The sequence below is a fragment of the Chroicocephalus ridibundus genome, chromosome 10, assembly GCF_963924245.1.
Source record: "Chroicocephalus ridibundus chromosome 10, bChrRid1.1, whole genome shotgun sequence".
NCBI lineage: Eukaryota > Metazoa > Chordata > Aves > Charadriiformes > Laridae > Chroicocephalus > Chroicocephalus ridibundus.
The window spans coordinates 4,916,524-4,941,300 of NC_086293.1; the positions used below are offsets into that span (position 1 = coordinate 4,916,524).

Below are 24,777 nucleotides of genomic sequence, written 5' to 3' on the forward strand. Positions count from 1 at the left end.
GACTTTGGGTCCAAAAAATTAAAGTATACTGGAAACAGTGATCCTGGAGAGGAATTCTGCAATAGTAGTTAGATTTTAGTAAATTGGAAGTAAGCTGTGAGTGTTTAAAAGAACAGGCATACAAATTAGACCAGTGGCCTATTTTAGTTTTTAGTATTGCTATCAACAGCTAACATCTAAAATTCAGAATCTGGTAGTCAAGAGACCTGAAAAGGTGACTTCTGGGAATTTATTTTAGAATGCAATTATATTCACAATCAAAATACTAAATCCGTGTCTCGACATACAAAACTGTTTCATTACTATAACAACATGTCAGTGTAAGCAATATTTATTTCTACCATATTGCTACTATATGTATTGTACAAAATATACGGGTAATCTAAGATAAGGTGGTGACATTTTTTCCAGATACTACCACCCTATGTATCAGATTCATTATGCAGTATGGCTACAACAAACTTTGTACACACAGGATTGTGTTCCAACCACCAGAATCAATTGAGAAAATAATAATTAAAAAAGTATTTATCCAAAAATTGAGATGCTGGCTAAACATCAGGAACAAGAAGCATTGCTGCAAAACTAGGATCAGCTGAAATTGCTGATTCAACACTTTACTCTTGAAAGGAGGAGTGAAAAAAAAGAAACCAGTACCTTTCTATCACAACCCTCAGGCCCTGCTCTCTTCTACTAAAGCGCCAAGAAAGTGTTGGAGATTTTTTTTAAACAGCAATTTGATAGAAATTTGCTCAAGTAAACACATCCAAACCAAGCTATTCGAAACACATGGGAGTGTTTGCTTAGGAAGTTTCGGTTTCTAAATGCAGGCAAGAGAATGCAGATATATGCAATTTGAGATTTCAAAGAAGTTTAAGATCATCCTTCAGATATTTACGTGGGAATGTGATTGCTTTTGAAACTGTAATTTTATTCCTTGGGAAAAGTGATAGGGAGACTCTTTTTCATCATTCATCTATGCTACTGCAACTGGAACACATGCAAAAACAACGGAGCAGGTAACACAAGCCTTATCTTGTTTGATATGATAGCACCAAAGTTTTAATTTTTGGCATAGTATCTTTTTCTTCCTTAAGTAACAGTAGACAAAATACCTAATACGCGATCTAAACTGTCATTTTGCAAACAGCACCACATTACATGTATATTAAAAATAAAAGATAAAATTTCCAGCAAGACCAGACTCTTAAGAGAGAAAGGAGCTAATGAAAGAAACAGATGAAGTCAGATGTGCATGGAATTGGACAGACAGAAATTATTGTAAATTGAAAGACACAAACTGTTACACTGAAACTTGCTTTAGGTAAACTCAATTTGTCATACATTTCTGAAGTACACATAAACAGGCAGCCTACCAAAGAATAACCCAGTTTCTAAATATTGTGATGTCCATGTCAGCACAAACAATATAACTCAGTGCAAATTCTCAAAGACTTTGTTTTAAGCTCACAACTTTGATCCTTATCACAGAACATTGCAAACACTGTCTCTATTTTAAATAAAAGACATGCTTAATTTCTCATACACAAGAGAAATAAATTAAATATATTGACTAATAAAACCTGATCTACGTTTTACATTCTTGAATCATCTTCCCCAGCCAGATAGTTGTCTTCTGAAAGCAAGATGCAGTATTTATACCAAACTACACAACAAATTCCTAATTTTATAATCTTAGAAAGTTTTGGCAACATGCTGATCACTACAGGTTATTGGTTTACTCTGCCCCTAGCTAAAGTTTTATACTTTTATTCAAGTCACACTTTTAAAAGAATAACAGCTAATGAAATCATAAATAAGAAGTGTGATTCCATAGCAGGAATGACCTGAAATGGACCTCACTGTACTTCCAGTGGCCTGATGTCAACTATTATTAAACTACAGGTTTTACAAAGTCTTCCACTAGACGTCTAGAGTTAAGCCAGAAGCCTTGGCTGTAATACAAGCAGTGATGAAAAACATATGAGTGGTAACAAGTCGCCTTAATATCATTCTTCAGTACTAAGATGGGCTAATCTGAAGCAGCACTTTACTCTGGTATCACCCACAGTGCCAGGAGGATCACGAAGTTTGGAAGTGGAATTTTTCTTTATATTTACTTTCCATTCCACAGAACTCAGCATAACTTCCTTTTTCACTAATTTTTTTTTTAATATGAAATAACTGGACATAAAGATCTCAGGTGGATTATCACAGTGCTTCCGGAAGAACTATCAAACTTGCAAGGTATGTCCAGTTTGAATATCTATTCTATTTAAGTAGCAATAAAGAAGCAACAGGTTGTCAGTCACTATGTGTAAATGAATAATGTCAAGTAATTCAGAGTTAGAAGTACCACTCTTTTTATTGAACGTTTGAAAAAAATCTACTTTGCAGATGAAATAATTCTGTATTTACTACATCTAAGCTGCAAAGCAAAGAAAGCTACAGTGAATTATTTAACTATTAAATACTTCTCAGAAAAACTTCACAACTGACAACAATTTTTTATCCTCAGTTATTACAATCTATGAAAAATCTATCCTACAATTATAGCAGTTCTTACAGATACAACTCAGTGTTAACTTCCTGTAATTTGGTATTCAAGTTGTGGGTTTTTTTTTTTAAAAAAAGTAGATATCACCAAAGTAAATAAAAACAACACATGAAAGAGTGAACTGTAGATGAGCTACAACCTAAAAATGCTCATAGATCATATTCAGTAACAAACAAGAGTCAAGCATTTTTCCATAAAAAGTAAACACTCTCTAAACATAAATTATTTTGTAAACATGCTCTTCATTACTATACTACATAATTCAATATTGGACTGTTTCTCAAGGCAGAATGATTTCTTCAGTAATCTTACTGAACAAACAATTTCCTTCTGTTTTTATTAAGTAATTTAAGTAAATCAATAGAGTAGACAAAGAGTTAAACAAACTCCTTTCATTTCTGGAATGGGACAATGACTAATAGAATCAGAACTATTTTTAAATACAGCTTTCAAAACAGCTATGGTCTTGCCTTTCTTTGGACAAAATCTGTGCACAGTGCAATGATTTGTGTTATTAATGAACAGAGGGATTTTTCTTTGCCTCTGTAAAGACCACCACTGTGTCTTTTAAACATTTCCTTTTCAGAAACAATGACATAGGAAATTCGCCTCCACACACTGGTAACAGAATTGATTTCTAAATACAATTTAGAGTCTTTTTAAGTCTTAAGACGTTATCTATTAAATCCTTCAGTGTCATAACTGGTAAGACAACAAAGACCACATGCTGTAGGACTGGCATGCAACTGCCAACTAACCCAGACTTGTTCTTTTTTCTTTTTTTTTTTCTTAATGCATGCAGCCCATACTAACAACATAACTACTAACCTCACACAATGTGTTTTTCTTCCCATAATTCCTGTTTAGAATTTTCATGCCACAGCACTATTGCACACTTATGTGTGAATTTCCCACACAATCTCTAAGTACATGAGCTCCCCCTGAATTCGCTACACTATTTCTCAAACTCATCTTCAATATTTCCAGACTGTAAAAATGAGAATGGACAAGGCCAAGCAACAGTCATCTATCTGCTTAGAGTATTATTCAACAGAACACCTGAGCCTGTCCAACAGCTTGCACAAGTCAAGAATGGCTGTCCCACCTCTTCTCCTTCCCTCTTTCCATTTGACGTTCCGTCCCCCTAAACCAGGCTGTTCCACCCATTCCTTTGTGCTGGCTCTGATACTCATGCTGATTCAGTTTGTTCACCCAGAAAGAATGCGTTGGGCTTTTTTTCTTGCTCACATTAGTTTTATGCTTGTTTAGTGAGTTCAATCAGCTCAGAGAACAGCCTGAGTGGAAGAGCTGGTATGAGAGAACCGAAAGTATGTACCTGGGAGCATAACAAGCCTCAAGTGGCAGCAGTGAGCCATTAGTACAGCAGTACTCATGGACTGTACCTTCTGAAACAATTAACTAAATAGGTCATAAAATTCTCTTGATAAAATAATTAAACTATTTCCAGAAAGATCACTAGGATCTCAAATGTTAGGCTTTCATTTTCTTTTAATTCTCTTACACTTGAAGTTTAAGCATGCGGAAAGTTTGTATAAGTTCTTTGAGATGACCTGCAGAGTCAGAGCGTTTCTACAGAGACACATCAACATCTGCTTACTGGGAAACTCAAAACCTCAGCCAGGAAAAAAAAAAAATTTAAAACCTCCATAAAATGCAGTTCTTTTGGAATCCATTCTTTGGCCAATGCAAACCTGGAGTCCAACTTCATTACCACCCCTAACTACAAAGCCAGTTAGCAATAAGGATTTCCTAATGGCAAAATGGGAAGATGAGGCATGGGCTTTTTCTCTTTCCCCCCATCTCCCCCCCAAAAAATGTATCACAACTCAGGCTTCCTTCTGTAAAGAGTCTTGCTTTCAAGAGATTTAACTCACAGGATTAATATATTTCAACAATGACATATTTCAACACTATTTTTCTAGAACCATTTGTGAACAACACATGTTTTTCAAGAGTTCAAATTGGCCACTACTCCAACCGCAGCCTCAACCTGAAAATAGTTTTAAATTATAACCGGGGTTTTTTTAATTTCTGAAAGGAAACATGCAATCCATTTGCTAAGGGTGCAAGTGTGGAAACAGATTTTTAGATTGTTTCATAAGACAAATTCCTAGCACCAGATCCAGAAGGGCATTTCGGGAATGTACATGAAAGATTATCCTTTAGGTGCAGTAAAACCTTCTACATCCAGTGCCTATCACAAATAGAAGTCAGCAGGGATTTAGAAACTAGATGTCCCAAGACATGATACACGCTACGATGCTTGATACCCTACACCCAGAAATTGTACACCACCACTGAATAAAGCACAGAGCATTTTGCCATTAATACCTAAGCAGACAGGGGAAGAACCACTGTGAGTGCCCCCATCTCTGAAAACCCAACCATTGAAGCACTTGCCCAAGAATAAGGAGAACTCAGAAGTCTGAACGGCTTCAGACTCCTCATCTCCTAATTAATGGGATGACTAAACTATTGAACATTTGGCTGTTTTGCTGAAACTGAAATACAAGATTGAAAGGGCCAAATATTCCAAAGGTGTATAGCCAGACAGGACCACAATTCTCTACAAACAAAGAAATGTAGGTTCCACATCTTGTTCACAGCAATGTTTATATTTAAAGATGCTTTCAAGAAAACACATTGTACAAGATGGCAAGTACAACTATAAAATTCTTTCCAGGATCATTGAAAGAGAACATTATTTTGAACACAAAGGAAAATATATGGGGAAAATACGTGTGAAGATTCTTTTAAGAGATTGCCAAATCAGTAAAAGATACAGTACTTAAATGAGCACACAACCGGAAGATTACAATAAACATTAAACTTACCATTATATGCTGCATATCTGCAAGATACAAAGTATAATGTGCTTCTGTTTTCAGACATATTTGGGGTGAAGGGGTCACTGCATTCTTTTCAAAAGGCTGAGTTTTATGTAATCTAAATACTGTTAGCTTTTATCTTTTTATGCACCCTGAAACGTATACGTTACAGCAGTAGCCATGTGTGCAATACACAGCATTTTAATGCTGTTAAGAACCATATATATGAAACATCAAAATGATCTTGTATAGAAAAAAGCAATACAAACAAAACCTCAGAATTTTGAATAAGCGAAGTCAATACCCTTGTACAAACCAGTGCACTCCTTTCCCTGCAGTTGAGGACCAATGACAAAATGCCTATACAAAGATATTTTTCAGCTATAAACAGAGCAGCAGTCATTTAATTAGGTTATCAAACAAGAATTGACAACCATTTAGTATTTCCCTGAAGATGTCTACAACAGTCTAAATAGAAACATTTTCATAAACAGGATATGCATAATAAAATTTGCTACAACACACTGTGCAGACCAAGAGGGGGCTGTTGGATCCAAACAACGTCCGGAATTGCGATTTGGAGGGGAGCAATGTAGAGCCAAGGGATGAATTTACAGTCCTTTCTCAGAGTTGCAGAACATCCTGTGTCAATTCTTACTATCTTTTGTGTCCCCTTGTGTCTAGTTTTTTTTTCCCTTGTGTCTAGTTTTATAGGGCTATATGGTTAATAAAATCACCTTCAGAATAAAACCAGAGCAAGTAGAAAATATCTAAGGATTTTGATCAGCATTACTCAGGTAACACAGTATACTGTAGGACCAGACTCCTGGTTTTCCTAGTCAGGTGTGGCTAAAAGATATCTGGTAAAATTAGAACCCAGAGAAGCTGAATGAAACTGCACGAACAGCTATAATAAGACAGAGTCTGTCATATTTTTCTCCAGACAAATCTACTTTTTAAGTCCTTCCTAACTTGTACATTCTTCTCAATAACATCAGGAAAAAATAATTGTAGCTATCTTCACATGGGGTTTTCTGCTTTGAAGGTGTGTGCCGTAACAGATCTATCATCTTTCTGTCTTCCAGACTGAAGGACCTTTGATTATACAAGGAAGATACTTTCAAGTTACAGGTAATCCACAAAGCTGATGAGTTTCATGGCATTAAATTCAAGCATGGTGCATTTTGATCTCCTTTCAGCTGGCTGCCTAACTACAATGTACAGGCCCTATGACAATAAAGCTAGGTTAAAAAAAAACCAACCCAATGTTTACTGAAAAATATGCACGCAGAAGTATTGGTTTCCAGCTTTTTCCTGGACGTCACATAAGTTACTGATTTCAAATGACACAGATCCATAACCTACAAGCCCCGGTCAGAGAGAAGAGCCCTCACCAAATAAAAGTCATATACAAATGTGCTTGCATTAAAATACAGAGGTGAACCTCTATCAATAGCAGTAATATACAAATAACTGGAATTTGGGAAAAGCTGTTGTCAGGACTGAAAACTCTATTTTTCCAGATTAGAGTAAGTAGTACGTAGTTAGAAGTGTTTAGGGAGTAGAATAACAAGTGTTTAGGGAGTATCCTGATGCGTGAATTTTATGTATTGCTAATCAAGTATTTCCCCATTTTCTAGATACAAGCAATGCACGTATGCCCACGTATCTCATTAAAAATACATTTCCATTGAGAAGGAATAAAATAAATCCAAGTTTTGGCAAGATTTACTGAAAAAATTACTCTTCCAAGTCTGAAATGAACGATGATACTGTTTTTAAATTCAGCTAAAAAGCTTTGATGTGACATTAATTTCTGATGAATTAATGTTTTAATAGTATTTATTATAACATATAGTTTTGTAATAACAGTATAAATATTATATTTTATAGAAGGTTTTTAATATTCTTCATCTTTCCTATACTAATTAAACCTTAATTCATAACAGGTCATTTTTCAGGACCACAGACCATAGCGGACTGAAGTAAAGAGTTCAATACCTTTGTTTCACATTCACTGATTCTCATGTTTGGGTTTTTGTTTGTTTACTTTCCTCTTCAAGATTGGCTATTCTGATCAAGAAGATATGAAAGAATACACACTCCTCCTCTTCTTGGCTTTGTGCTCTGCCAAACCTTTCATTGATCCTTCATATTTTACACTAAAGAATATGATGCTCCAAGATATGGAAGATGATGATGATGACGACGATGACGACAATTCTCTTTTTCCAACCACTGAACCAATTATACCACTAATGCCTTTTGATCTATTCCCAATATGCCCCTTTGGATGCCAGTGCTATGTGAGAGTTGTCCATTGCTCTGACCTAGGTAAGAATGAATTTGTGTGTCTGTTCTCCGCTGGCCTCTCCTTTGGAGGATTTGCCTTTTAAAAGATGAATTCTACAGCTCCATAAATTGCACACATTCACACATTCCTTTACAAGTCATTTTCAAAAGAAGCTTGCATTTTTTCAATTAGGCTTGCAAACCATATCTAATTTGTGTCCAGCAACTAATTTGTCAAGTTCTTTTTACAACATGTTTTCCCAGTTTGTGTGTATCAGTTTAGAAAATGAATAAACTGCTATAGCTACCTTCCATTAGCATTGACTTCTATTGATAACAGCATAAAATGAATAGGCATTTAGAATATGTAACAAATAACTGAGAAACTATTTAACGGAATATTTATTTGGGTTAATAAGAACATATAATCTGCACAGCTTTTTAACCACTAAGTGAACTATCACAGAATGCAAAAATGCTTAAATTTACATTTCAGATCACAGTCTCTCCTGTTTACTGCCATGAAGTTATATCCAAACAGAGGAGCACAAAAGTTTGCTGTATCTACCTTCTGTTTGAATTAGACAAGCTATTAGTCCCATGTCTCAAAAAAGACTATGGCTAAATAAGTACTTCATTAAATAAATACTTCATTAAAGCAACAGGTCAAATGACAAGAAAACATAACAATGGAAAACCAGGCTGTGAATAAACCAGAAGGAAGTTTAATGCAAGTGCATAAATGGGATACAAACTGTTTGCTCAGCTTAACTGCCATTAAAGTGCACGTCACTGGTAACGTTTTAACCAAAGGCAAATCTACTGCTGTCACTGTTGCAGATACATACTAGTCCCTAAATATGAATTCATTATTAATCGTGCCAATTTGAATTAGTGTTCATTGAAATTTTCCCATGATTCAAGGTAATGAAAGGACTATGCTCCTGCCACTAGCACAGTGGCAATGACATTCGTTCTCATCACAGCTCTGCCACCATCCTGAACTTCATCCTAGACTCCTTGTGCCTTAAAAACATTCAGTCAATGCATAAATTTCTGTGTTTTTTAAAATGTGCAATTATTAAGCAATCAAAATAAACTTTTGCTGACAGCAATAACCTGTGGTTAATGCATCTGTTTTACAGATTGCAATCCCCTTCATTTAAGCTCACACATAGGAAAAAAAAAACCCACCCTGTTAATAGACTTCATTTTAAATAACTGTAACCTATTAATTGTGGAATAATTTATAATAAACTAGACCAGCATTTAGCATTTGATGCATCAGCATTTCCACTGACAAGAAAGTTACTATCCCCTGCTAGTATCTTCTGCTGATTCAGGATCTCAGACGGCATGAAGTGTTTTTGTAACTGAACAGTTCACTGGATTGGGGAATTTATACAATTAATTCTATCAGGGATAGAAGCAGTTCCTCCTGAAACCCTATCATCATACCCTTCTATCCTTTGCTTTATGTCTGTTTGTATTTTCTTTCCCACCATAATCATCAACAATCTTACTGTGTTTTGCTATTTCACAGTTCATTTCTTTGGACTTATATACAGGCACATAATGCTTCTGTTTATCTCACATACTTAATAGGTTTGACATCAATACCTCGCAACATTCCACCAGATACCCGTATGATTGACCTTCAAAACAACAAAATTAGAGAGGTCAAGGAAAACGATCTCCAAGGACTCACATCACTTTATGTAAGCTTGCTATTTTCCAAGTTTGAAATCTTATTTAGCAATCAAATATTTTAAAATACAAATGGTAATTTTCTTCTCCGATAGTATGCATAAAATTACAGTGTAATGTCTGCATATTTGACTGCTCCCACATAGTAAGCTATAAGAACTATTCTACTTTCTATACCATCCAGAAAATGTACCATACGTATCTTGTCAAAAAGACCCTCAAGATTTATTCAGTCCTCAGCGTGCACAGAAACACTCCCTACATTTTAAAGGCTGCAAGACAAGTGTGCCTTTTTTATCTACTTAGCTGTAAAATAGCAGAAAGAACTTAAGCTCACAGGAGAACTAGAATGATATTTTCTGAGGGTATTTTCAAAAGCACACAGCATACAACTAACACACCACTGAAACCAATGTTACAAATCCAACTGACCTGAACAGAAAGCAGACCAACACTGAATTACTGAAAAAGTCAGGTGCTTTACTAATATTCTTTCAGACACTTCAAGTATGCATGTAGAGATAGGCTTTAAAATAAGTATCACTGGCAACTGATAAATTACAGTATGCAATAATCCCTTTTTATAATGAAAGAAAGTAAGAGGCCTGGAAAGGTAGACTAAATCTTTTTTGGAACAGCTATTTGTGTAAGATGACACTCTAGATACAGTACCAACGAATATTGACAATTTAAAAGTTTTCATTGTAAAAATGACAAATCTGTTCCACAAGCTATAGCAAATTAAAGAGATTCTATTCCACATTAGAAAGACATGAAACACACATTAACATAAACCAAATCCTTTTCAGCTGAATTTAGTTTCTGCAAAAGAACTGAAAATTTACCGCATCTGTTTATGAATGAGCTTGTTAATGGTTAAGAGTTTCCAATTCCCCTCAAATGTCTCATGTCTGGGTACAGAATGGTCTTAACAGCAAGTCAGGGGTAAGCACACTAACTGTGGATTATATTAAGTATAAAACATCCTACAGAAACTAACTTCCAGCGACTGAGAAAGTCACTGGACTACATCAGCAATCGCCACATTATATATTAGAGTCATCACTTAATTATGTGATAACTGAAAACTCTGAGCTGTGTTGATTTTTCTCATCAGTTAATTTGTGGCAAGGCCTAACAAAATTTTTACTGAAAGCAGAGTTTACTTTGTACAGCTTGTCTGAGTACTAGTCTACTTGCCAAAGGCACAGATGGCAACTTGGATTAGGAAGGAACATTTCCTGTTTATTTCCTTAAGCTATCCCCATTTTTTGTGGGGAAAAAAAAGGATTAATTCTGTTTTGGTCTACTTTCCCATCCACAATTCCAAGGGGTACGAAGATGATTAGGGGGATGAAACACCTCTCTAATGAAGAAAGGCTGAGGGATTTGGGTCTGTTTAGCCTGGAGAAGAGAAGACTGAGGGGGGATCTCATCAACGCTTATCAGTACCTAAAGGGTGGGTGTCAGGAGGATGGGGCCAGACTCTTTTCAGTGGTGCCCAGGGACAGGACAAGAGGTAACGGGCACAAACTTGAGCACAGGAAGTTACACCTAAACATGAGGAGGAACTTCTTTACCCTGAGGGTGGCAGAGCCCTGGCACAGGCTGCCCAGAGAGGTGGTGGAGTCTCCATCTCTGGAGACATTCCAAACCCGCCTGGACGTGTCCCTGTGCCACCTGCTCTGAGTGACCCTGCTCTGGCAGGGGGTTGGACTAGATGATCTCCAGAGGTCCCTTCCAACCCCTATCATTCTGTGATTCTGTGTAATTCCAGAGAGCAGACGACTTACCGACAGCTCAAAGAAGTACAAAAGGAACAGAAATTAATAGTCTAGATATGGAAATTAAGAGATGTGATTTGATATACAAAATAATTTCAGATAACTCATATTTTGTTGTCTGTAGTAACTCATTACAAGTTGTCTGATAACACATAGCAACTAAGAACAAAAAAATGTCCCAAAAAAGAGACTACCGTACTGTACAGAAGAGAGACTTAAATTCACAGGAGTTGCAAAATTATGACAAATAAGATGTAAATTCATGTGTATTTCAGTCATATACAAACATTAAGAAATTCAGGTTAAAAACCTGACTTTTATTTTGCAGCATTATGCTGAAATAAAAGATGAAATTCTGAGTTTTGAGAATTTGTCTGCACTAAGGAACAACAACAAAAAAGAATAACACCCCCATACAATTCCAAAACATACGTGAAGACAAACATATTGTTTTGCCAATTCTTCTCATTACCCATCGCCACCTTGTCAGCTCTGACTAGTTTTTCTCTACCTTCTAGTTGATGCTCCAGTTTCCAGATTCTTTTTTGTTTTCACAATCAATTGAAAGGCCCAAAGTATATACAAAGTGCTAAAGTTTGGTAGGATGGAAAAAATAAAATATATAAAATACTTCACTGTTAAATTATATTGAATTCATGACTTAAAATCCATAATAATAACATTACTGTGTAAAGAAATTTTCTTTGTATTGCTTTTCCCATATCTCATAGGCACTGGCTTTGAACAACAATAAAATATCCAAGATCCATCCAAAAGCCTTTCAACCAACAAAGAAGCTACGACGACTGTATTTGTCCCATAACCAGCTAACTGAGATTCCAACAAATCTACCAAAAACTTTAGCAGAGCTCAGAATTCATGCTAATAAGGTTAATAAAATCCACAAGGATGCATTTAAAGGAATGAAGTCTCTACATGTTTTAGGTAAGTCCAATTAAGTAGAAAAGAAAATGTCTTTATCAAAAACGTAACACTAAATATAATTTTCATTCAAACATTTCCTCAATGTGCAATTTCCTCTTAAAGAGATATCCGTGCTGTGAATTGAATTTCTATGTGAAGTTGCTACATAGGTCATGTTTCTGATAACTCTGCAAACCAAGTTAGGTAGCTTGTATTCATGGAAAGCTGTGACTTCCACCCCTCAGAAAGGTAAAACATTAATTAACTAAACATTAATTAACAAAGCTAAACATTAATTAACGCTTAGAACATCAGAAGTTATAAATTAAACAAAATCAGCTGTTTATAACTTAGTCTAACATACACAAAATTCTTCTGTCATAAATACGTTTATTTTTTTTCTGTTGGACAGAAATGAGTGCAAACCCCCTTAACAATGATGGAATAGAGCCAGGGGCTTTTGAAGGAGTAAATATCTATCATATAAGAATTGCAGAAGCTAAATTAACTTCAGTTCCTAAAGGTATGCTTTGTTTTTAACTTTTCTTTTTGACGTATACCAGTATGCTCCTAAATAGAATGCTTTAGCATTGATATGATTATTAAGACGTTCATAAATTCTGTTTTGTATTGTTCATTACAACCAAACCACCTCCTACCTTATTTTTCTTTTTGCACTTAGTATCTAATCCTACATCTCAAAAGTGGGCATGAGTGTGCATGTACACTGGCTCTCCAGCCCCCTCTCCTGCCTTCTCCCCGTCCTCCCGCCGCCCCGATCCGCTCCTCTCAGTCATCCAGAGACTCTTCTTGGGAGAAACAATGTGAAGAAAATGATCATAAGATGTCACTTCACATCTTTCACATCAGCCTCTCAAAAATCCTTACAAAGAAAGGATAAACTCCCTGATATTTGATGTGGGTCATACAGAATTCCCACTTCCCATTTAAAATGAAACTCCAAAATTTCTGACTTTGATGTTGAATGTTTCAAGCAACTCCATAGCTCAAATATGCTGTGCAATACAACCACCTTAATGCAAAACCCAACACAGCATTTTATACCCCTTTTCATGGGGTTTTGCTAAATGAAATTTATTATTAACATTTCAATTAAATTCAACATAACACACTAGAAAATTCCGTCTCTCTTTCATATTAAACAGCTAACTTGGGATTTGGCGGTAGTAATAAATTAAAACACTAACTTTGCAATTCACTGACCTCCACGCACAAAAAAGTAGCACTAAGGAACTCAGTACAACACTACCTGCATTTTCTGTAGGTCACCATAGTATTTAACCAAATTATCGTTATTTTCAACTGCTCAAAACTACTAGCTAAGAGAAAAACGGAGGAACAGAATACCGTATGTTTTATCATTCATCAACTTACAGCGAAACTAAACGGCCCCTAAGATATTTATTTCTGGATCATTCAGATAAAGAACTTGTTTTTATTAAATTTAATCTCTTCTTATAGACAGATACATATGCAAAAGCATCCCTGCAGAAGAGAATGCTAAAAAAAACCCCCAACAACAAACAAAACCAACTCACCCCAATTAAGGTAATTTCACTATCAGAAACTGGCTGCCTGTGGTGACACTCCCCAACACACACACAAAAAGACATTCTCTAGTATCATCATACTACCATCTCCTATGACTTATCACAAAAATAAAACATACGTAAAATTATTCAATTTTGTCTTTGTTATAGAGAAATCTCCTATAAGGAAAGACAGCATGAGGTCCAATATGTGGTGTCAAACACATAAACAAATCATAAACAAACAGGATTTCATGGTGAACAGATTCTACACAAATGGAAACTAATTTTGTAGATCCTTGTATCTGCAAATGTTATAGTGACACAGAAAGATTAAAAAAAAACGTAACATACAAAATGCACTTAAAATCTAAAATGGAGAGATGGGTAATCTTCCCTCTTAATATTGTAACTCAGACACAAGCAGCACCTGGGTAAACTGTAAACTGGAATGTAAACTGGGAAAAAGCCCAAACACACAGACACCAAAGCACGTCAACTGGCATAAAGTCCGACTGTAAAGCATACCCCTTTTCTGCAGTATTGCAATGCTACAGCAAATATCAATGGGAGCAGCGCTCTCCTGAGCCATATTAGTAACAGAAACACGTGGTTTGTCTTGCTTGGTGTCAGGGTGCCACCTAGACAGATGTTAGTAAAACTGAATATGAGATCAGCAAATAGAAATTCAAACTTGTGACTATCTTTCTCTGCCCTCACTAAAAGGATGTTGTAAAAAAGATTCTCCACTTCCTGGTCTGCTCACTGACAGCTCTGTATTGGGACTATTTGGTACCACATGAGAAAACGTTCTGCGTACCGGCACGGGAAAGAGCATATCAAGTATCTCAATTTGCTTGGAGATTTCTGGAAGCTTCCTCCCAGATCACATGTTAGGAGCTATAACAGCACAAGCGTTGCATTGTTTGGAAGAAAATGCTTATCTACAAAAAACTATCACAGGTTCCACAGGAGTAGGATTTTGACTAGCAAGTATTAGACAACTGCACATAACATACAATTCACATCTTTGACAGGTTAACCAGAAGTACATGAAAGCCGTTATAAAGAAAGCTAGCAAAATTATACCAAATTTTGAAACTCTGAAATCTTGACATTAGCATATGCACTTTCACAACTTAATTTTTTTTTTAAAGTTACTATTTTAAACCAAACGTTGTTGATGATTTTTTTAAAAAAGTAACATACTTGTATCTAATTACCACTTCTTTGGTGCAGAAGGTCCTACCAACCCCCCCGAGATTCTTCACCCAATCCTAAACACAAAGGAAAGAAGGTGTTTGGAACATAATAAGTATTTCAACAAAAATAAGTTGGCTTATTTTTTCTCATACCGTGCATTTGCTTTTCATCAGATTTGCCCTCCAGTCTACTAGAACTTCATTTAGATGACAATAAGATCACAGCAATCGAACTTGAAGATTTTAACCGGTATAAAGATCTTCAAAGGTAAAATTACCACACAGAACGCTTTCATTTGACAAAACGTCAGGCCTGGCAGGATCCCTCCTTTGATACTTGTTTGTTAATGGGAGAAAAAAGAATTAAAAATTTTAAGTGTTTTAGTAAGAACTGCTGTAAATAAGATCAAACTTAAAAAACAAAACAAAACAACCCCCCCCCCCCCGGCAAACATTAGCCTTGTTAGCACCTGTCTTGCCTGCAGTTCGTAATGGAAGTGTACATTAAGAACAGCATCTGATTACAAAATGTAATCACCATAAATTCTTACCTCACGGCACATGGGTGTTGTGTAATATAGCATGGCTTTTATACAGTATCTCTTAATGTGCTAGTAGTAATATGCCTCAATTAAGCATTGCATGTATTTCTCATACTCGGAATATACGAACCTTTTTGGTCACATTATTTATCAGCAGTATTCAGTATTTTTCTCTAGCCTGTTCCCTCTCAGGCCCAGGCATTTTAACTCCTTGGTAACTCATCTCACAAATTGCCCCCCAAAATGAAGTAGACAGCAACACCAACTGATTTTTGGTTTAGGAACACAATGCCTTCCTTGCAACTAAACTTATAGGATTTAAAAGTCATAACTGCTTTTTGATTCCAGAGAAAGCCTAAGTGTACTGGAAGGAGACAATCCATACACACCACAAAGAAAAATATAAAAGGATGGCATAAAAAAGAGAAATTTGAGACTTGTTTGTACAAACACATGGGAAAACTGGTAAATTATAAGAGAAGATAAATTTATCTCCTGAAAACTAGCCTGAGAGAAATACAGTAGCTGGTAAAGGAACAATTCAATAACTGTTTCCAAATGTGATGGCGTTTACTAAAACGAAAAATGTTTCTGAGGAATGTATCACTGATGTAGGACAAAAGAAGGAAGTTCTTTCTCTAAAGCTCAGCTAAGTACTCTGAAAATATGGCTGAGCAGCTCTGAATTTTGGATTTGGTACAGAAACTACTATCAAAGAAGACTTACTGAACCGTGTTTACACACCAACTGCAGTTTCTGAAGAAATTAAGAAAGGAGAAAAAGGGGATTGAAAGATGCGTGGAAAGAACAACTCCAAATCGACCTGTGCCTCCACCTTCTGAATCACATTCCTAGCAACGCAGGTTGAAGTCTTATAGCAAAAATCCTAACTAAGGCCTAATTTAAGGAAAATGTGGAAGTAGGAAAGAAGGCAGTCCTGCTTATTTTTTATATATACATAAATAACTTTCTTTGCAAGACGTGCTGCTCTTTGGCTATTTATTAGAAAAACAATTTTTAGTTCTGTGAGTTTACTTTGTAGCCATACTACTTGACAAAAGGGCGTGATTTATCTTACAAGCATATGGGTTGATGTTTATCATTTTAACTCTTGACACTAAAAAAAATTGCACAAAAAATTGCTCACATCAGACTAGTTTTTGTCCTTTAAGTGGAGATTAAGAGGAAATATTTGTTAGATCATGGTTGTTTTTTTTTTTCTATAAGAGGTAAGATTTCATCATCTTTCCCCTGTTGTTCTTTTCCCTCCTATGTCTACTCCTGTGTATTGCAATCTTAAAAAAAAATAATTATGCTCTTCAATGCTGTTGTGAATCTCAATTAATGTTTAATTAAATGTTCCTTGTACTATTTCTAGGCTAGGCCTTGGGAATAACAAAATCAAAGATGTGGAAAATGGAAGTTTTGCCAATATACCAAGTATACGTGAAATCCACCTTGAAAAAAATAAGCTCAAGAAAGTTCCTCCTGGATTGCCCGAACTGAAATATCTGCAGGTCATACATTAAACTTCATAGAAAACTCCAGTAGTTACACGTTGTTTGATTTCACAAGGCCATACTGATTAGGATATAATTAAAAACCGTATTTAACTGTCACAAATATTTTGACATTACACTCATACGAGGAAAACCTGAAATCATATAGGTTCCTAAAGAAATAAACAAAATCAAACAGCAGGATCACTTCCTAGAAAAAAAGAATAACAACATGCTACACCCAGATAATGTTTCCAGAAAGTTTGTTACAGGTTTATTAGTTTCCATTTTAGCAAGACAGAGTGGAAATTTTTCCATTCCCACACTGAAAAGTCTTAAATCCAATGTAAATTATTTATGAGGTTGAAGTGGTAAGGTTTTAAAATTTGTATTTAGAACTAAATAAATTCTACATAAAATGCCTTCAAAACGCATTTATTTCCTGAATTCTGGAATAGCAATTAAAGTCATCTATGTTTTATAAGATGACATATACCTTAGGATACAGAGCAGAACAAATCTTGGGGAAACATGAAGAAATGCACAGATGACAGAGGGCATGATAAGCTATTAGGTAAAAGCTTTTACCTCTGAATTTCACTTCTTTCCACTTCTCATTTCACTTCTAATTAAAGGGAAATATTTTGATATATACATATTTTTAAAAAACAAACACCAACTTACAATGTAATTGAAAAATATATATATACACAAACAAAAGAATTCTTCTGTCCACCTACAGTATTTCATTAACAAATTCTAAACTCCGCTATTACAAGCCCCCCCCCCTTTTTTTTCCCCCCACTAATTTAAGCTACATCATCATTAGACTGATCTGCTCCTATTACCATCCTGACAAATCTCTCCCAATACGAACTTTTCTAGAGACTATTTTTAAAAATTTATTAAATCACTGAAAATTTGGATTAGGGGATGATATAATACTGCATCGTTATAATTCTTACTATAAGAGAATGTCAAATTGCGTTTTAGGAGAGTGTTCCATAAGAGTAGAGTCCAATTATTCTGGCAACACACTCATAAAATACTATGTAACTTTTTTTGAGAGACAGACTGTGGCAGAAGGAAGACTTTTTTTAGGATTTAACACAAATTTTTAATTCCTGTTACTACTGAGGTCTGCATCCAACAACTGATCTCATGGCAAAACTCAGTTATCTACATGCCAATGAATGTTTAGATATTTTTCCCATTTACATACTAACTATTATATTTTCCTGTTTCTTATTGCTGCAGGTAGTCTTCCTTCATTCCAACCACATTGCAAAACTGGGAGTCAATGATTTCTGTCCGACAGGAAGAAGAAAGAAGAAAGCGTTATACAGTGGCATAAGCCTCTTCAATAATCCTGTAAAGTACTGGGAGGTTCAGCCTTCAACCTTCCGTTGCATTTTAGCCAGAAACAGTGTGCAACTCGGAAACTTCCTCAAGTGATACTGAAGTTGGTTGTTTTAAAAAGCAAGCTGTCCAAATCAATTCTACAATACTTGAAATTTGCAGAAAAATGCTAATTTTACACTCTTTAACCAGTTTACAAAGTATTTACTATGTCAGAGCTAATTAATTAGAAACAATATGTTAGTAGGATCCATTGTAATATTTGACAATGTTCAGCCTACATTTGAATAATAAACAAAAGCCTTTATATCTTACAGAAAGTGGAACTGGAAACTGTATTTGATGTTTCCTATTACAGATGTTAAATCCTTTACTTAAATCACATAGTTTTGACATATTCTTTCTTCTAAATAAATTCTGAAAGTCAAGTGGAAGTGACTTTTTCCACAGTAAGGACCCTTTCCTCTGCTAAAAAAAAAAAAAGAAAAAAAAAGTATCAGACTTCAAGGACAACTTTTTGTGCAATTTTTGATAATCAGCAAAGTTGCAATAAGAAGGTACATTATTGTGAGGTCTTTTGTGTCCAAACTAGAACATATTTTTATAATCTAGTGAATGAGATGCAAGAGAGTTTCATATCAAGAACTAAAACGCAAGAAACCTTTAAAAGTTTTTGGTATTTTTTCTTGCACCTTTAAGAGGAAAATGTCCTTCAATGTTTTGCTATCTATGTGATATGATGCACTCTGCACATTAAAGAGTAGGATTCAAGACTTATCATATGCTTCAAGCTTAATAGGAATGATTATTAAACTCCCTTTAGGCCAGCACAAACATTTTTTTATCTACAGAATTGTAATCATGTTTTTCATTTAATTTTTTCCTCTTTTATATTTTGACATGACACAGGTTAATAATCCCTCATTAACGTAAGTACCTTAAAATTGCTGAATGCAAGCAGATAGCTGGAACTTAACTGCCCTGACTTCTTACGTAGGTCAGCACATAGAATTCTCAATATTGACAGTACTGTATAAAATGGATATATTATATATCTATGTAGTGTATATTTGCTATTTGGATTCAAAATAAATTAAATAAGCTTAAAGAATACTTGTGTTTGTATACTTGATTACGTGATAGTTCATGTCAAAACATTCAGATATTATAACCAAACACCCTTCTGACTCTTCTCTAGATATTTTCTCTATTATTCCTTTTTCCAAAACTACATACCTTGCAGATCATTTATCACTGCTGTTCTTCACAAAGGTAAAAATTCCACGCTGTATTTGAAGCAGCTACAGGAAACGACAAAGACTAGCAGTAGAAGAAAATACTACATAGAAATGAAGCAATTCCCAATCTCTCAGCCTGTCTACCACCTCCCTAAGCACACTAAGCAATAAGCATCAGGTCTAACATCTGATTTTTTTCATCTGTTTGGTCTCTGTATTTAATATTTTGTTAGCGCCACTATGCTGTTGAGACTCAAAACCACGTGGGGAGAGGAGGGAGAGTGGGCCAGGGGAGGTTTTACTGAAGAACAGTCTTTGTAAACAAAAATTCTGTAAAACACTTCAAGGCAGAATAAAACCAAAACAAAACACCCCAAAACAAATTTGCAGATGACTAAGCTTCTTTCTGTTCCTGGCTTCTAAAGATGTTTCTAAGGAGTGCATTTCCTAGCAAATAACATGGGTAAAGCAGTGATCAGTACCGAAAATAGTACCTAATGGGTATATTCTTCATCAGTTGGTCGAGTTCATATCATGGACTGCTTTAGCCATAGCTATGTCATCATGCATGAAGAGCTATGATCTCTAAACATAGACTGGTGTTAGAAGACAAGCCTGATGTATATATAGGCAAAAAGGCAATACCTTCAGTAGATTTTTCCACTAGGGAATTAGTTACTACACTCATAGGAAAGACAGAACTGTTGATGTACAGTTCATATAGGGAACGCATACCAGCTTTTACTGCAACTCTGCATTCTCAGCAAAAACACAGTCTGGGCCTCTCTATACGCTGCATTTTAAATAAATCCAACAGTAACAAATCTGACAAGGCTACAGAGGGAAACAGCCAACTCTTTAAGCCACCTCTACAAGATTTATGCGCAGCATGGAAGAACGTTGAAAAGAGTAAGGGCAGAAATGAGTAGCTAAGAATGAAATAGTCTAGTAACACAAAGGATAACACACCACACAGACTACTCATTTACTTTACACTAAAGTAAATTGTCTTCACGCAAAACCTTTACATTCATACTCAAACAAGAACACCTACTACATTCATGGTAACAGCCCAAGCGCACATTCATTCTCCCTGGGAAATACCAACCTCCCCTTTATGACGGGTTACACTGCCTTATATTATCAGAAACAGCTCATAACCCCATACCAGAGAGAGAAAGCATTGTCAATAACAACTAACTGCCCAAGAAGAAAGCGAAGATTTAAAATTAATACCCATTCTTATCTAGTAGCAACGAAATAGCTGAAGCCCTTAATGTTCCACAAAAGGTTCACCGCTTATGAAGTTTACTATTGAAAAGATTGAGGAAAGGCAGATAAAAGACAAGACAGGAAAATTTGCAGATGACCAGAGGGTAATCAAGAGCCAAAAAAGATTTGAGGAACTTCTAGTGGAAGAGTGTGGTCAATAATAGCAAAAAGAAGTTCAATCCTAAAGAAGATTAAGAATGAAAAATGGAAGGAAAATTTCCAAATCTTTTATCTGCTTTACAGAACACTAAGTTAACAGTTTTCACTTCGAGTAAATAGAATAAAGGTGGACTTTAATCAGATCTTCAGTTGAAAGCACAACAAAGAGCAAGTACAATGCTAGTAAAAAGAATAGAATCGGTAACAGAAAAATCATTAAATGTATATTAATCATTAGTTTAAATGTATTCTTAAACGCTCATGCTATACTAGTTACATTAATTCAGCAATGACAACATAAACAGAAAAGCTAATTCAAATTCTGCAGCTTAACTAAGAGAATAAACTCACAGTGTAATTGTTGTACATTATTTTATGCTAATTTAGTGGTAAGGGTTAAAAGGAAACATAACAGAGAAAGCAAACAATTCCTTATCTAACTGAAGCTTACGCAATGGACAACAGGAACGCTGACAAGATTAAGACATTTAAGAAGATGGACTAAGGTCTGAACACGTGTAGAACAACAACTGCTTCCTTTTTTTAGCCTACACCTCTCTACCCCAAAGCAGGCCAGTTCAACCAGCCTTCTCACCAGCAAGGAGCTATTGGAAGCAAGTACCTATATTCTTAGTAAATCTTAGTAACTGCATTTTGTGTAAGACTTCCAAACATAACGAATGCCCGCAGGTGTGTAGGCTGTCACATGAAAAAATAAAATCCCTCTTGCTTTTGTTCAAACGGCCTTTGTTCCTATGACTAACCACCAGGCACATGTAAGAAAAATGGCCACTGGGCTTTTTGGTCTCCAAAGGCAAGGAGTTTTAGCTGAGGCTAGTTAACGATCCTAATACAGACTATAGAAAGCGTCCCTCAGTTTTGGACCTCATCTGAAACTTTCCTTGGGGCATGGCCTCTAGCAGAGTAGTCCTAGTCCCTAGAAAGCATGGTTAGTACTTCCTAAACCTAAGAATCCTTTACAAGTACTCTCATGAGAGTTTCACCAAATTTTAGGACCAGTATTGAAGTCAATACAATGGAAACCTTTGTAAAAGCGCAGCGAAGTCCTAAGAATTAGAAGACTATGTAGTCTTGATCTTATCCTTCCAAAGCCTTAAAAACTCTCTTGACTTCTCACTCTTTCATAGAATCATAGAATGCGTTGGGTTGGAAGGGACCTTTAAAGGTCATCTAGCCCAACCCCCCTGCAGTAAGCAGGGACAGCATGTTTGGCATGCATTCAGACTGAGAAACTCTTTCTACAGTCAGCATCCATGGATACATATAACATTCATAAAAGAAACTGCAACACTATTTTGAAGATACTACTTCCACACTCACACTGAACAAAGAATCTCTAAAGGAGTTTATCAACTGCTTAGCTTTTCGTCATCTTCAAGAAAAATTCAGCTAGCTTTGAAGTTTAAAAAAACTTTATCTGTGACTTAAACTACATTGGCAATTTTGCAATAAGGCAGGTAAGTATCAAATGGTTCATTCTAACTGTCTCATGTAAGTTATTTTTAGAGAAAAGACAGTAATTTCCTTATCACGTCACATAAATTCATAGGATGTCTGTCACCTATGAGAAAAAAAAATACGTTCAATGACCCTCCACTATTTTCAGATATCATTCTTCAGTTAGCATTTGTGGATAATAATAACAACTAATAATTTACACACTTTGTATTTTTGGTATACTTTAACATAAACCCAAGTGGACGTCACAATGACATACAGCCATTACAATACAAAACGCACTTTACACATTTTGAGCAATGATTTCTGAATATGACAGCAATGAATTTAACAGAATAATAGCTAACTGATGATAATACACTGGTGTTCAACAGTCTTTCCACAGAACAAGGCAGTTCAGTACCAGCAGACAGGGAGAAAAAGTGTCAAGAAATCCACTCCACCTTTACGTTCTCCACAGATGTTATGGGAAAAGGAAAGAGGGAGAAAGACAGATTTGATATAAATCCTTCTAAAAGTCTTCTCTTATTGCTTATTCCTTGTACAAATAACCACATTATTCCAATAAAAAATTTAATTTTTATTCTATCTAAGCTTTCCAAACTTTAATGGGCTTCTCTCTTCTGAAAAACTGTCGAGTCCCTAACAAGACAGTTAGCAAATCTCACCAGAGGATGGCAGCCTCTTGTTACCAATAGAAGGAAAAGTCATTCTAAAGAATAAGTAGCAGACTGTTACTGCTCAGTGATAGCCCAGTAAACTTCACAAATACTAATTAAGCAGAGTAGCCTATTTGAGTACTAAAGTACTATTTGAGTAGTTCTGAAGACTGAATTCTATGTCCTGCTCTACACCATTAACTTGGCAAAGGATGAAATAACCTCATCTCTCCAAGTCTTCTCCCTGCTTCTTTCCCCAATATCAACCTACTTAATGCAGTACTTTAAAACACAGCAATACAAAGAATAATAATTACACAACACTGGCAGACAAATAACAGCAAACCTAGTAAGATATTGAAAGTTTAAAGAATACAAATTACTACCAAATGATGACTTCAACTTGCACCATTGGCTATGGCAAGTGCATACCATGTAAATCAAAACATACATTCAATCAAACAGGATTTCTTTCATATCCCTATTGAAAAGCCAAACAAAATTTTGAAGCATCAAACCATTTCAGTTTGAGATATAAGTTTGTTCTGCAAGCAAGACATCTAATGGATAATAATTTTGCAAAGATGCTTATGCCATGCAACCCTCAATCTCCCGTCACAAAATCACATTCCATCTCATATCCTTAATGATATTAGTCCCAGTACAGTGTCTGCATTTCCTATATTTCCTTCAAAGCAATATATTCATAGGTTAGAAGTATGGGCTCAGAATCAACTACTTTGTTCTCTGCAGACTAGTATATGAAACTCACAGATCATCTAGGTGCTTTCTCTTGCCGCTAAAGAAGTTCAAGAAGGTGAAGAAGTGTTGATTTTTCTTCCTTTTTCCAGTATCAATAGTGTCTTCCTCCTCTGCCCAGCTGTCAATTAAAATCAAATCTGCAGGAATTTAGTGTATCTGGCAAACTGGCTAAAAGTGTCGGGAAAGAGAAAAGGACAGATGGACAGAGACAGAGCACAGCTACTTGGATATCACTGCATGACCTTAGGAAAAAAAAAAGAGTTGTAAAATCACAAAAGAACAATTAAGTATGGGCTGGATGAGCAGACAGTAAGGTGGATGACTGAACGGCAGGCAGCCAGGGGTGGTGATCTAGTGAATTCTAGTTGGAGGCCAGTAACTACTGGCATAACCCAGGAGTCAATACGGGCTCCAATTCTGTTCAACATCTTCACTAATGATCCGGATGACAGGGCAGAATACCCTCAGCAAGTTTGCTGATGACACAAAAGTGGAAGGAGCGGCTGATACACCAGAGGGTTGAGCTGCCATCCAGAGCAACCTCAACAGGCTGGAGAAATGGGCCAACAGGAACCCTACGCAGTTCAACAAAGGGAAGTGCAAAGTCCTGTAGCTGGGAAGAAATCACCCCATGCACCGGAAAATGCTAAACTAGCTGGAAAGCAGCTTTGCAGGGAAGACCTGGTGTCCCTGGTGGACAAGTTGAATGTGAGCCAGCAATGTACCCTTGCAGCTAGAAGGCTAACCATATCCTGGGCTGCCTTAGAAAGTTAAGGGCAATCTCTTCGTTCCCAGTGTTGCTGTCGCGAAGTTACTGCACGAACAAGGAAGCTACAGAAGCCTGGACTCCTACGGATTTGAGCCTTACAGCTCTCAGGTTTCTCCAGCTTGTCTCTAACTCACACCAATACCTGTGCATATTCTTCTACAGCTGCCTTCCACC

At 35.9% G+C, this 24,777-nt stretch overlaps 2 protein-coding genes across 4 annotated transcripts in view; one reads left to right on the plus strand and one right to left on the minus strand.

The window, feature by feature from the left end:
• Nucleotides 1–24,777, minus strand: part of CENPP (centromere protein P) — a 152,243-nt gene that overhangs the window by 70,974 nt on the left and 56,492 nt on the right. The gene's annotated exons all lie outside the window — the stretch shown is intronic.
• Nucleotides 920–19,340, plus strand: ASPN (asporin). Its single transcript, XM_063348110.1, has 10 exons — nucleotides 920–1,019; nucleotides 2,197–2,247; nucleotides 6,492–6,537; nucleotides 7,470–7,740; nucleotides 9,304–9,416; nucleotides 11,921–12,134; nucleotides 12,526–12,636; nucleotides 15,040–15,133; nucleotides 16,786–16,924; nucleotides 18,164–19,340. The coding sequence occupies exons 4-10, from the start codon at nucleotides 7,494–7,496 to the stop codon at nucleotides 18,359–18,361; spliced, it is 1,116 nt and encodes a 371-aa protein (XP_063204180.1). The 5' UTR covers nucleotides 920–1,019; nucleotides 2,197–2,247; nucleotides 6,492–6,537; nucleotides 7,470–7,493; the 3' UTR covers nucleotides 18,362–19,340.

Bases quoted from the DNA above. Each gene is read 5' to 3' on its own strand.
- ASPN (XM_063348110.1), top strand. From the start codon at position 7,494: ATGAAAGAATACACACTCCTCCTCTTCTTGGCTTTGTGCTCTGCCAAA. The intron at 12,637-15,039 runs GTATGCTTTGTT...GCTTTTCATCAG, and splicing joins ATTAACTTCAGTTCCTAAAG to ATTTGCCCTCCAGTCTACTA. The intron at 16,925-18,163 runs GTCATACATTAA...TTATTGCTGCAG, and splicing joins CCGAACTGAAATATCTGCAG to GTAGTCTTCCTTCATTCCAA.